This window comes from Papaver somniferum, chromosome 7 (genome assembly GCF_003573695.1).
Source record: "Papaver somniferum cultivar HN1 chromosome 7, ASM357369v1, whole genome shotgun sequence".
NCBI lineage: Eukaryota > Viridiplantae > Streptophyta > Magnoliopsida > Ranunculales > Papaveraceae > Papaver > Papaver somniferum.
Window position 1 is genome coordinate 75,069,649 of NC_039364.1, and position 15,079 is coordinate 75,084,727.

General features: G+C 36.7%; 1 protein-coding gene across 1 annotated transcript; it reads right to left on the reverse strand.

The window, feature by feature from the left end:
- Positions 1 to 11,733: 11,733 nt before the first annotated feature.
- Positions 11,734 to 14,188, reverse strand: LOC113294776. The gene is made up of 5 exons (XM_026543153.1): positions 13,930 to 14,188; positions 13,716 to 13,864; positions 13,478 to 13,666; positions 12,668 to 13,367; positions 11,734 to 12,512 (listed from the first exon to the last, which is right to left on the reverse strand). Exons 1-5 carry the CDS (start codon positions 14,186 to 14,188, stop codon positions 11,734 to 11,736), a joined length of 2,076 nt encoding a protein of 691 aa, XP_026398938.1.
- Between the last annotated feature and the right edge of the window lie 891 nt (positions 14,189 to 15,079).

The window sequence follows — 15,079 nt, forward strand, 5'->3', positions numbered from 1 at the left end:
TTTTCCTGATGAACAATTGATGCTTGTATCTGAGTTTCCTTGGTTTGCTGACATTGTGAACTACCTTGTTACGGGAAGAATGCCTTTGCATTGGTCTAGACAAGACCGTTCTAAGTTCTTGGCTGAAGTTAAACACTTCTTTTGGGATGACCCGTACCTTTTTAAGTACTGCCCGGACCAAATCATTAGGAGATGTGTCCCCAACAGTGAACAGAAAGATGTGATATCTTTTTGTCATGACCAAGCATGTGGAGGCCATTTCAGTGCCAAGAAAAATGCTGCAAAAGTCTTGCAGAGTGGGTTTTATTGCTTGCGAACGTTGTCAGAAACTAGGAAGTATTTCCAAGAGAAACATGATGCCATTGCACCCTATTCTGATTGTTGAACTGTTTGATGTGTGGGGAATTGACTTCATGGGACCATTTCCTAATTCTGAAGGTAAATTGTATATCCATGTCGCAGTTGATTATGTTTCTAAGTGGGTAGAAGCGATTGCGACCAAAACAAATGACCACAAGGTGGTACTTTCGTTCTTAAAAGAAAACATATATTCTCGTTTTGTCACTCCTAGAGCTATAATCAGTGCCGGTGGTTAACACTTTTGCAATAGGTCTTTTGAGTCATTAGTTCACAAGTATGGCATAACTCATAAAGTCGCAACCCCATACCATCCACAGACCAGTGGCCAAGTAGATGTTTCCAATAGGGAGATTAAGCATATTCTTGAAAAGACGGTTAACCCATCTAGAAAAGATTGGTAATTAAGATTGAATGATGCTTTATGGGCTTACATAACATCATATAAAACTCCTATTGGCATGTCTCCTTACAGACTTGTGTATGGAAAGCCTTGTCATTTACCTGTTGAATTAGAACATCATGCATATTGGGCTATCAAAAAGCTTAACTTTTCTCTTGATAAGGCAGGTACTCAACGGAAGCTTCAGCTCAATGAATTGGAAGAGCTGAAAAATAATGCTTATGATAGTACTAAGTTGTACAAAAATCGAATGAAAGTGTTTCATGACAAGCGCATTTTGCGCAAGTCTTTCACACCTGGTCAGAAAGTCTTATTGTACAACTCTCGCTTGCATCTTTTTCCAGGTAAATTGTGTTCTAGATGGACAGGCCCGTTCTTGGTGCGCACAATGTTCCCTCATGGAGCTGTAGAACTCGAAGATGTAGCAACTAAGAACGTCTTCAAGGTCAATGGACAGAGATTGAAGCCGTTCCTTGAACCAATTCCACCTGAAATTGAAACAACCGATCTGGAAGACCCCATCTGTGTGGACTGAAATGGTTCACCCCTTGTACATACCAGGTGTAGAATTCTATTTTCTTGCTCTTGCTTTCTTTTTCGGTTATGTTTTTCACTGTTTTGTATAGTTTCTTTTTTTTTTTCTGTTGTGATATCTACCCTGCTGTTTGCTTTGGAAATACTCTATTGTCTCTGGTTTGGCAACACTTTTTGGATCTGGTACTCTCTAACCTCTTCCTTCTTTTCATGAACTTCATGGCATGTTATCACTTTGTGAAACCTTAGAAACATTGAGGACACGTTTAACATAGGTTTGGGGGTACAAGTAGATATCATATGAACTTTGTAGCGATTTAGTATGTTTGAATTTGTGAATAGATAACATCTCAAAAAAAATGATGAAAAAAAGAAAAATGGATCTCATTTACCTTGAATTGTGATACCTGTGCATGTATGATATCTAAGATTCTTAGTTTAGATGATGAGCCACCCCTGATTCTAGCACAATTCACATGTTAATAAGAAATTTGCACATGCACGATCTACCAATACATGTATAGCCTCGGGTCGCGGCTGTTTTATCGGTTAAGTAGACTGCCAATCATCTAGAATACTGAATGAGATTTGACTAGCTTGTTCTTCGGTTGGCTGGGATAGAAGTTGGAGGATACGTTAAGAAAAGCAACCATTGAATTTGACCGGGTGCATCGAAAAGGGCTGCCTCTTGCCAAAAGTGTCATGTAATGTATTGTTCTATTTTTGTGTAAAGTTGTTGCGTCATCTTGTGTTTGTATACCTTGTTATTCCATAATCAGTTGAGAAAGAAAATCGGAAAAATTCAGAAAGAAAAGAAAACTCAGTTCAAAAAAAAAAATCAGAAAAAGAAAAAAATAAAGTACTCATTATCTGTTATTATGTTCTATTTCAGTAAAAATGTTAAAGTGTCTCTCTTGCCTCAAAATGAGAGTAGTCAATGTAAAGATTGCAGTCAATGTTCTTTGTTGTTATGTGTTGTAAAATGGTCTTGTAATATGTAAGGAGGGTGTAGCCATCGATGTACAACGCGGGTAAGCTGAAATATCACCAACTCTTAGGTGAACATTCACAATTCTCGTAAAGCCGGACAACTAGCTTGGCTTTGAATTCAGTTCTTAGCCTAAAAACTATCTCTTAGCAATTGGCAGTCATAACTTCTGATCATTCTCTAAACATGCGTAGATACACTTTACACTCTTATCACATGTCCTTAGTTGTTTCAGTGCTAGAATTGTGCCTTTGAAAGCTAGATTGACATATCCTTTTGTTGTGAGCTAAAACTGAATGCAGGTATCACTTTTATGGAATCTGAGCTTATATTTTGTCCTAGAACTTTTTGGGTATATTTTGTCCAGTGACAGTGGTGTAGGTAGGACTTTTCTTTTAGTTTTTTTGTTTTACTCGAGGACGAGCAAAAAGGCAGGTTTGGGGGTATTTGATGGGCACCTAATATTGCATACATTATTATCATGTTGTAGGTGTTTATGCTATTTTGTTGTACTAATTGCTTGCATTTATTCCAAATTATGTATTTTGTAGTTCTTGTCGTTGCAAGTAAAATGTGTAGCAATTGTCCTGACTTTTGTTTTGTAATGCTAGGGGAATTAAAAGAATGGCCTGAACTTGGGAATTGCATAAAGTGGAGCTGCTAGTTGTCAAGTCGGCTTTAAGGATATACATGCTATGGAGAAGGCAGTTGGGGTGCGCGTAGATCTATGAAGTGAATGGAACCAGTGATGAACAAGAAGTTCAAGAAGAAGAAATAATTCAGTCAGTGGGCCGAAGTTCAGAAATCAATTACATGGGAATGAAATCAAGCCCAAGGTCCATCTTGAATACCAAAACAAGGTCTTCATGCTTCACACTTGAATATCTATTATATTACCTTTCCCAAACCCGATCTTGTACACAAGAAACAAAGTCTCTCTTCTCTGTGTCTTTCTCTCCCATATTTCTACTCAACCAGTCTTTTCTTTGTCCCCCATGTCATATCTCTTTCATATTTTCCATCCCATCCCTAATTTCCTTACAATTGCCGAGAACAGACTCCCATACCCTATACCTGTTTTACTTTCAAAACCTATTTCTTCATCAATTATCAATACCATCAATCCTAGCAAATAGATAGGGTGGCTCAGTCAGAGCACAAGAGAAAGGAAAAAATGTTGATTGAAAAGCATTGGCAGTAGGAAAATGACGGTAATAAGGTGGCTGTTCATAATGAAGTTTATCCACAAAATGGGTTAGTCAAAGATAAGGTTAGCCGGTGTTTTACAAGCAACATGCATGATAAGCTAGGTCTGAATTTTCAGTTCTCTACAACATCAACATCATCAGACAACTAGCTAGTGGAAGTAGTAAGGATGGCTGTAAACCAAAGACTCTATCAGTGGTGAGTTTCAAGAACAAAATCCCTAGATTTTTATATTGTTTCTGTAGATTTTAGGGATTGAGAAAAGGGGAAGAATTCTGTCTATAAATAGGGGGGTTGATGTATTTGAGAGAGAAAAGAGGGAGGGAGAGGGGTCTGAAAACACTTAAGTAATTTACCGTGTTCTTAGTGTTCTTGAGAAATCATTTTGAAAAAGAATATAGTTCAGTTGCTTCAATGGTTTTATTTTTAATAGAACTTAACTTGTCTCCTGATTTTATCATGTTCTAATTTATTAAGCTAGGGCTTTGATGAAGCCCTTAGCTTACTGCTAGTTTCTTATGTTACTGAAAATGTTCTTGAAGAGCTTAATTGAATAGGATTCACTTTAGTCTTTATGTTGCAACTTATAACTTTCACATAGTATGTCTTGCATCCTAGGTTCTTAGAACAATTATCTGTCGTTGCATCAACTCATGCTTCATTAATTGTTTTCAATTTGTGATTAGTTGTGCTGTAATAAGATAACTAATGCTAGGAATTGATACTTTAGTTGTGACTAAACTTTCCATTTGAGATTACCTTAGATGTGCGGAAGACTCGAATCTTCACCGCTATCTGTTCAAGGACAAGAGTACTTTTCATTAGCTAAAGTAACTAGTGTAGGTTATGTGGTAGATTCATTTTCCATGGTACTCACAACTTGACTGTTTTCGACCCTCATTGCACCTCTATTTCTGTGTTGTTTATTGTTTGATATTCTTAGCAATCATCTCGTCGTATCGACATCTCCTAGTTTGAATTAGTAAAGTAAGGTTTTGAATTCAATCTCACACTGCCCTAGTCTCTGTGGGTTCGACCCGTATTTTCCCTGTTTACATAGTTGATACCGTGAACTTGCGGTTTAGTATAATTTTAGGTATCTCTTCTTAGCCTACCAGTACAAACGATATTGACTACCTTGGTAGCTACCCCAAGGTCTCGATCCCGCCTTCTGTGATTCCTTCCACCTTTTATATCCATCACCGGGACCTCACGACTCGAGTAAATCCTTTCAATTATAATATGTTTTTTATTTCCGCTAAAGTCACATAAATATCTTTCTTTAATTATCTAGGTGGCTTCTGTTTTAGTTCAAACTTTTCCATAAGATAGAGTTAAATCTCACAAACAATATATCCACCCATTCTTCCACAAAACTTCTAAGAATATAACTAAATACCGAGAATTTCTGCACCTCCCTGTTTTACGAGAATAACCCATATCTTCTCTTATTACCCGATTTTAAATTAACTACAAACCCTGCTTAGTCGTAACAGGGTTATCCAAATCAAACTCGAGAAGAAAACCCGACTAAATATCTTCCAACTCGAATTCAGAAACCTTCACAGCTGGAAAATATTCTCCCGCCACCGAGTTTTGAAACGATGAAGATGGTGTTCTCCTATCAAGAGTAAGGGTACCTTTATCAATTTTGGGGTGCCCATAATAATTTTCATGGGTGCCTTTATAACTTTCTTTAGGTGCCTTTAGTAATTTTTCATAGGTGCTTTCAATTAACACATTTCTGGGGTGCCTTCAATACTTTCTGTATGTGTGTATGTGTGTGTGTGAGAACTACTATCAAACCCAATTTTTCTATTTTTTCACCAATAAACTTATCGTCGGAAAAATTCACACGCGCACCCATATATTATGAAAATCATATGGGGAAACCCATAGTTTTCTTGAATCCCCATTTCCAAACTACTCTTTGTCTTCTTTAATTCATTTTGTTCTTCCTCCCTACTGTGAGGTAATCCCAAAATAAATCGTATCGTGTTATTGAAGATTGTTTTTAAATAGGTGAGATCAGATAAGAAACCTTTATCAATACTTGCATTATGATTCTTACTGCTCACTCTCAATGGATATAACATTGATGGCGTAGTTAGGGCTTAAACAGAGAGAGATGCGAAATCGGTAAGGTTTCTTATATCGATCTCTTGGTAAAAAAAGTAAATTTTAAATTTGATTGATGCAATTAGGGATGATTTGATGAAACACTGATTCAATTTTGAAGTTTCTGTGTGATATCCTTTACTAATTCGAAGGGTTTCTTTTAGTTTTAAAATCAATCATTTTCCCCACTTTTCTCTTTCTACTTATACCATTAGATTTCTATGAAACTTATTTATCTTTTATTTTAAAACATCTTATCTTCTTTGCATTTTCCATTGTTATTAAAATTATGGTTCAAGAAATCTATTGAATGTTGTTATTCTTTGATTTGTACCTTCTTCTTTTTTCATATTTTCCATTAAAATGCAACAATCTCATAAAAATCCAAATTTAGTTATGCTAGATGACTCACACATATTGATTTTATACTATGCTCGAGGAAAATGAATCACAAATTGTAAGTCATTCTGGCTAGATTACGTTTTTTTTTTGGGTGTTGAATCTCCTATTCGCAATTCACTCTCATGTTGGCTGAGATAACTAATTGTCCCCATGTAAAGAGTTTGATTAAATTTTACTACTAATCATAAACTAGCCGAGTAAGTCGAAGTGTTATGCCTTTCTTCACTGTGGAGACAGTTTATGGAGGCTATAACAAGTGAGACCAGGGAAAGAATTTAGCTGATTATTCTTGTTTTCATTTCACATAGGACCCTAGATTTTGAATACTTTGATAAATATATTGTAGGAAAACCAAAGAATAACAACATCAGGTAGCAATAACATATCTAAAACTGATAAAACCAATAATGAGAACAGACTTATCCTTGAGAATTGATTGCAATCTTGTGGACTGTAAATAACTTGGGTAAAGCTGATTGTGTGGTTGTAGTACGAATTTGAACTGATTACGGAATCAAGTACAATAAATTTATAGTTGGTATAAAAGTTTGGCAGCATAAGTCAAAAAATAGTTACAAGCGGTCGACAACCCTTAGAAAATGAATGGGTATATAGTACATTATACATTATACATACATACATACCGTGGTCATTAGCTCTAACGTATTTGATTATGATTATTCTACTTTGATTTTTTATGTACTTGGAAAAAATGAACAAGCTAGTAATTTTAATGTTTGCGTTCAACCTCGGGTTCTTAAATTTTATTCTTCATATACTTGTTATTTTAATTACATTAGTTTGAGCTTGTTGATTGGACCATGGAAACTATAGTTTTACAGGGGCAGCTTCATGGAAAATTATTTATTTGGATCAATTGTAATGTTTGGTTCTTTCGAATAATGAGTTTACTGAAGCAATATCGTTGAAGCCACCATCTTATTTTCAGTAGAACAATTTTTCATGTTCGAGTTTTATTCAGCACCGTGGTTTTTGTGGTGTCCTATAGTAGGTTGTTTGGTTCAATACCAGAAGAGCTGAAATTATTGTCTCACTTGGATTTAAGGTCAAATGATTCACTGAAGTATCTCCATCGTCTTTATGTTTATCTAAGAAATATTTTTCATGGAAATGAAGCTTTCAGGTGATAGGTTTTATTGACTATTTTGTTTAAGAATAAGATGTATACTGCTGAGCTTATTTGGCCTTTTTTTTAATTTAGTTTTGTCAGTATTTTATCTAACTGCTTCCTTTCTTTGTTATCAAGTAAATACATTATTATTCAATGGATAAATGAATTTGGCAAGAGATTGATCAATGTGTATAGTTGTATGTTATTTTGGTTTACTTTTGTCGGTCATAGTATGTTATGCAGCTATAAAAATGTTTGCATAACCTGTTATACATTCGAGAAAATGAATGCATAACCCGTTATGCATTTGAGAAAATGGTTGCACAACGCCTTACGCATTAATATTTTTGTAAAAACTGAAATCAACCAAAAAAAAAATGCTTGCATTATCTAGCATGCACCTACGAAAATGTCTGCATAACTTGTTATGCAATCGAAAAAATGGATGGATAATACATTATGCAACAAGTTTTTTGTTAGCACTGAAGTAAAACAATTAATACATAATCTTTTATGCATCCGAAAAAATGGGTGCATAACCTAATATGCATTTGAAAATACGGTTGCATAACGCATTATTTTAGAGCATTGCTCGGTTGAACCCACCAAGCGTTGGTATGTCAATTTCGATTGTCATATTTTAGTATCAAAACTCAATTAAAGTCGCTTGATTAAATGTACTAGAGTCAACTTCGTTTATGTTTGACTACAAATTCTAGGAATGTTGAGACATACAAGTATTGCCTTAAAGACCCGAAGATCGTGAAGACGTATATACTACAATGAAGACATCATCCTTCTACTTGAGGTTAGTGATACTGACTTGACTTGTTTCCATTCCTATCATTACTTTCAAGTCGTTTAAGATTGAAAACATAACATGCAAGGTTATATTTAATTCTCTAGTATTAGACTTGGTCATTTTATTATGATCAAAGTGTCAAGGAAGAATATTTGATTACGAATATAACGTTTATCTTTTGAACTTCGTAAATGCGACATAGGCATAACATATCTAACTTGTTACTTGATTGTGTATTGGATATAGGTGTGATTTTATCCTAGCAAACTATGTTTGACTACATATGTTTAAAGGAAGTACATATACGAAACTTGTCCCGTAATCGGAAAAAAATCAATAGGCGTCTTGGTCCGATTTTCTATGAAAGATCTATTGGATGACCAATTCGAACCTAAGGTGAGAATGTTGGTAGAACCGATCTTAACTTATGTTGACAGTTATGGCGGAACTGATCCTTACCTAGTTTGGGATACACGGTAGAACTGATCCTAGATTTTGTTGGGAGTCTTAGTAGAACCGATCCTTACCTATATTGGGATACATGGCAGAACCGATCCTAGCTTTTGTTGGTAGAACCGATCCTTACCTATATTTTGATACATGGTAGAACCGATTCTAACTTATGTTGGGAGTCTTGGTAGAACCGATCCCTACCTATATTTTGAGAGTTCGTAGAACCGATCTTAACCTATGTTATGAGTCACGGTAGAACCAGCCCCAAGAGTAAAACCAAGTTTCGACATTCACATATTACTTACAGTTTTTTGTGAGTTTGGAATTAGGGTTTTCTAAATAGGAAAGTTCCATATGTCGACATGATTTGAGCATGAGAATAATTCTTATCTTTTATTGTTCAAGGATATTCCTTGATACTCAAGGTGATCCCAAACCAAAATATTGAGAATATTTTAATTGAGATTTTTGAATTATATGTTTTTGATTTTCCAGCAATCAAAACATATCTCTTGAAAAGCTATATTAGTTACATAAGGTCACTCAAACGAGATCAAAGTATTGTCGGGATCTTTAGAACTGTTTCTAGATCTGAAGACGACTTGTGATCATCTATTGTTAACAAACTACATTTTGTATGTGATCGATCATAAGTGGATTCAAGTTGTGTTGTGCAGGTACAAAAGAAGGCAACTGAAGATTTGAAGGCGATAAACTTTTCTTATTGGTTTTCGTATCTCGTGATTTGTGCACACATCTTAATCGGCTAGGATCTGACTTAGATATAATTTTTCTTTGATAGATTTAATCATATAGTCGTTTAGATCGGCAACTATCATTTGGTAGTGTGGAATATTATCCATTACGCTATTTGTTGGATTTTGTGGAAGGAGAGAAATGGGAGAGTTTTTGGTGGTCGTCAGAAAAGTGCAGCAGAAACTATAAATCTTGTAAAACAACTTGTAGTTTTATGGTCTTGTGACACCAATACTTTTAAATTTGTTACCCAAAGTCTCATTTAGAGCAATTGGGAGGATCTTATGAGTGAGTGATTTGCCTTGTACTCTGTAAAGTTTTTTTTTAATTATTCTTTTAATATAACCTTTTCTTCGGAAAAAAAAAGTATCTGAGTCTGATAGTTGTGAATATGAATCTAAGTTACTGATTTGGATTGATCTTACCCGGAAAATGAGTTTATTAGTTTAAACGAAAGACCCTTTGTCAAAACTCAACGAATAATTTCTTAAAGATTATTGAAGTAGCTACCAAACAACTTTGTTCCTTCACTGTTTGGAAAACAATCAAAAGGAGTTGAGTGCTTAAGACTTTATATCGGTAACACAACTCAAGATAGTGATTTTTGTCACGGGATTCACGTGTGTGACCTAATGGTCGTAGACACGAAAATACCGAGGGAACTAAGTAACTAGGGGTAGATTACTTGGTCTCAACTATACGAAGTTGGCTTTGTTCTTTGTATAACAGCTTAATTCTGAGAGTATTCAAAACTGGACTAGGTCTCGGGGTTTCCTGAACTTGCGATTTACCCATTAACAAAATCTTGTTGTGTGATTTAATTTTACTTTCACAATTATAATTGTTTTAGTATAATTAAAAGTAAATACACTAGTACGTTAATCCTAATTGATCTTATAGTAAATCGGTTTTGAACCGTAACTATTATCATGTGAATATCCTGAAGTTGTATTGTCTCGACTTTGTCCATAGACTATCACGCAAGATATCAAAATTATAGGTTGAAACAAAAATATTGTGGTGTACTTGGGTACCCTCGTCATTTCACATTATGCATCAACTTTTTCTGTAAGCACTAAAATCAACCAAAAAAATGGCTGCCTAACCTGTTATGCAGCTACAAAAATGGATGCAGTCCAGAAATGTTATGCGTATTTTTTTCTTGTTGGAATGTTATTTTTTAGGCGTGTATATCGTTTTAGTGGTTGTATAACCCAATTAGTGGATTGCATGAACTGGAATATGGCTATTTAAAAAGTTACGCATCTTTTGTGGTGACTGTATAATTCGTTACAAATCCTCTCTTTTTTTTTGGAAATGTTATTTTTTAAGTGTATACATCGTTTTAGTGGCTGCATAACCAAATTGATGGATATATGAACCAAAATATAACTACATAACGTGTTATGCATCTTTTGTGGTGTCTAGATATTGTATTATGCATCTTTTGTGGTTGCTTTATAATGAACAAGTAATCATTTTTCGAAGTTTTTGCCTAAAAGAACGATCACCTCCAACTTTACGTAAAAAACTTGTATTGTTCTTTGTACTCGTTGTGTAGATCTCTTTAAAAATTTTCCAACGACATAAAATTTATCAGATTCCAAAGCATGGTTTTTTAGATATGTTATATTCTATTTTGTACGCCAATTATACTTCTGAAAAAATATGATGCATAATGAGTTACGCAGACAGTTTTCATAATTGATCGGGATCGTATGACAAAAGGGTTTGATAAACCCTTTGGACAAATCATCCCGACCATTAGATGAGAGGTATCCGATCACCCATAATTAAGCTTACCAACATAATTTACTTTTGTACCTATACGGCTCATTATCCGAGCTGAACCAATTTAATTTATTTTTATTAAAAACAAAACGGAAATTTAATTAGGTTTGACAAATACGCTTTATTAGGTTATCCATCTTCTTCCCTAACTGCGTCAAATGGTAGTCATTCCGATTATGATAGGGAAACAATAAAATATGTATATCGTCGTTTGTATTTTTCGATCAAATATATACATTACTGCTATATATTATAAATCGAAGGCCGATCGGTAGAGTAGTTTATGTATTCATTCTTATTGTAATGACACACAAGTTGCTTATTGTGAAACCCTTTTCGACAAAAATTTATGGTTATCAATAACCACCATCTCACAGTGAACAATGGTAATATTAAACCTTAATTAGTTTTATAATCTGCTTTTGTGGATGTTACTATTTTAGCAAATATAGATTGGCTTTACAACACAGCTAAATCAGCAGTGTGCTGGGATTAGGAGGAGCTCTTACGATATTTTAAGATGACAGGAAGACACAGAGTCTTGGTGATGGATCAAGTACTTACAGTGAAAATAATATTTTCTGTACACTTATGTAGCTAATTTTTGTACCTTCTTCCTCATCTTTATTTTCTTGTCTGGAGTGAAAATTGTGTTGGTAGTTTCACTGATCATGATTATTTATTTTTTTGAAAGGTTTAATGGATACTGTTTTTTTTCTGCACAAAAAAATTATGAGCTAAATTTTCGTTATTACTTTTAATCATACCGTATTTATTATACTGAAGTTAACTCAAAATATAAAATCATACAAAGCTATTGGTTGGCTACCTAGCAACAAGCTGGGCACCAACCCCCTCTGAATAACAATTCCTAATCTATGAAATATAAAACTACCAAAACCGCTACTAGCGTCATTATTAACAAGACAGTTCTTCAGATGCTTAAAAAAACATAAAGTATCTTCACCAAGTTCCCCCAAAGTAGAGAAAGCCAGGACCCCCAGACCATAACCAAGTGAAGTGCACTTGTCTAAATATTTAGCACGCTTTCTTGAAACCGCCTTAGAAATAGCTTTCCTTGGGACAAAAGAACGTACACCATCACCAGTAAAGGGCGAGACACCAGTGACATCCATACAAACATCTTGCCCGTTTTCCCAGTTGAGAGCAAGAATATCGGCAGGCCTCAAGTCTTTATCCTCATCAGAAAGAATACCAAAAGAGACTTCCTTGCGGGCAGGTACACTAGCCTTGTAACAAATATCAACAACAATATCACGGACAAGATCATGTCGAAACTTACTTCCAACATCTTTAGCGCAATGAAGCGCATGGTCTCCAAAGATGTCCATAGATTTGTTGCAACTAGTGCATAAGCCATTCTCAACAAACAGTGGAATACCGAGGCGATAACAAAGCACGGCTTGAAACTGTCTAGGCCCGATACACTGATTAAGCCCACTGATTGGTACAGCTAATAAATAATCCTGAGCGTGCTTGATACGGTTACACTGCCATAAAATAGAATCTCTTGCAGACATAGAGAATTGCTCTGGGATTTGTTTCTTAACTGCATCAAAATAAGTGACTGTCAGGGAATGCATGGAGGGGGGGGGGGGGGGGCAGTGTCATCGACACAGTAAGAAGGAGGTAATCCACATACCTGAATAAAGATCTGAAGAGCCAACTAATAAGCAGAGCCTTTGTTTGTTGAGAATAAACTACCCAGAATTGTCTTCTGTACTGAAGCGGTCTGATTCTGAGAGGCAAGGAAACAGTAAGTACGGGTGTCCGCCATGGTGTAGATTCCAAGGCCACCATCCTTGATAGGAAAAGTAGCCAATCGCTGCTGTAAAGGACCAAAACCTGCACCATCTCCAGTGATTAAGAGTCTCAAATACTTAAGTAGATGGTCGTCAAAAAGATCAGTGGTTGATTGCAAGGCTGCTGGATTAGTAGTACGCATTGCGAAATATAGACGAGACACACCAGTGAAATTACGAAGTAATAGCATCTCACTCTGAGGGTCCTTGAGTTTTTTGATTTCATCCATCAGTTGAACAGTTTTATTCACCCTGGTCAGCATCATATCACTAATGAAGTTCGAACCCAAACTCACAGGTCCGCCCAAAAGCTTAACGCCATTAGAGGGCCTACCAATGTCAGAGGCGAAAACATCATCAAATGTACTCCTGGGATCAATAGATGGCCAAAATACTTCGGTTTTTAGAACGTTAAGATGTAACCCCCTACTAGGTCCTTCAGCTTCTATTATACTCAAGGCCTTGGCTACCTCCAAAGTATCCCCAATAATGGTACCATCATCAAGGTACCAATCATGTAAATAAAGCGTGCAACGAGAAGCAATAATCTTCACTAGAGGGTGAAGAGTCAATGCAAACAGCAAGGGACCAATGTGGTCCCCCTGTTGAACCCAGAGTGTAGATGACAAGACATATTGTCATAATAGAGTTTAGCGGGTCGTAAATAACAAAACTCTACCCAACGAGAAATACCGGGACAGTGAAGACGAACCTCTTTGATGAGATGAGATCTGCTCACCATGTTGAAAGCATTGGAAAAGTCAATAAGCAGCATTGACATTTTATCCGAGTGACCTTTCAACTCCAGTAAGATATTTACAGCATGTAAAATACTCTCCCCACCGACAGGCACCCCAACTCCAAATTGATAGTCGCCTAAATAAGAGGTCGTCTTTTCCGACTGAAAAAGCAGCAACCTTGGAAACCAGTCTTCGCCAAACCGTACCAACCGCAATTGGCCTAATACCACCCCCTGGTTTAAGTAATAGAGTCAAAGGCGCACTGGCAATGAACTCGCCTAAGCTATTGGGGCATTTACCGGCCAACCAAAGATTGACTACCCCAGTAATCGAAGTGAGTAAATTATCCGCCACTGCATCTGCAGCACCACTCATAATATCAACCAAATGTTGCGCTCGTAAGACATCTCGCCACAAGAAGTACCCTTTTGGAAGCTCTTAATAGCTCCCAAGACAGCCCGTGAATCTACCGTAATTGGAACAACTGTCACAGCATCCGAAGGAACAACGGGGGGAGGAGCCGATGGATACTTATCTTGCAAGTCAAGATAAGTACTCTCATTGCGAGGATCTACCCCTGATGAAGAAATCACTCGTATTGCAGCCGAGTAATGGCCACAACTAATCTTCTTCTGGCAAGCCAAAATATTGGCAGCGCCTTTTCTTCGAGTCTGCCTTCCCATTCCCCAACCGAACAGGTTGCTGCAATAGTTTCGACGCCAGGACAGAGCAGCCGTTAGACTCTTTCCACACCGAAATAGCCTGATTGATTGCTGCGATTTGCAGCTTCTTTCGACTGCTCGACTTTGCCTCAGCGGAACTCTTTGGTCTAGACAGAGTTAATATACAAATAGGAAGAAGTAGAAGTTGTAGATACATGGAAAGGTTACCTGGGCTTGCGATAACCTTGTCGAGACAAAACTTCAGTTCCCTAGAGAATCCAAGCCGGCATTGGTGTGGAAAGCATTTCACCGTGGTGAACTGCCGTTGGAAGATGGCGTTCAGTAGGTCCATGGAAAGAATAGCCCAGTTTCATCATTCATGGAGAGAGCTTCAAAAAAAGCGTCCGTAGAAGCATCACATACCGCAACAATTGATGGAGTTAGGCATTCAGTAGCAGCTCCAACTGGTTTAGCTAAACCATGGAGAAGAAAATCATCTCCATCTCCGTTGAGTGGTCCGACAATGACCTCGCCATGAACAACCCCTTCTCTCACTCTACATGGAATCTTCCAAGCATGTAGATGCATACATCTACCACACAGCCACATACGAAGACTACAAAAAAGCTTCTCCCAAGAGAGATAAACGTTCAAATCAGTGACGATCAGCTCCCTGCAAAAATCAATCTTGTCTGCGGATGATAAATGCCTGTCATGGAGGTGTTTCATGAAAGAACCCTTGGCATATCCTCTGTCATTAACGCCATCACGAAAACTGTGGAAAGTCTTGAACGGGCAATGGCAGAAATTCTCATCCGATGAGACTGTGTATGTTGATGCGGAAGCCCCTAATGACAACTGGGTAGAAGATGATTCTGTCGATCGACTAAGGGAAGACGCTCTAGTGAGAAT

Excerpts from the sequence above, each read along its gene's own strand:
- LOC113294776 (XM_026543153.1), bottom strand. The coding sequence starts at position 14,188 with ATGGGAAGGCAGACTCGAAGAAAAGGCGCTGCCAATATTTTGGCTTGC. Across the intron at positions 13,865-13,929 it reads TATTAAGAGCTTCCAAAAGG|ATGCAGTGGCGGATAATTTA; the intron begins GTACTTCTTGTG and ends GTGGTGCTGCAG. Across the intron at positions 12,513-12,667 it reads AGTACAGAAGACAATTCTGG|TTAAGAAACAAATCCCAGAG; the intron begins GTAGTTTATTCT and ends ATTTTGATGCAG.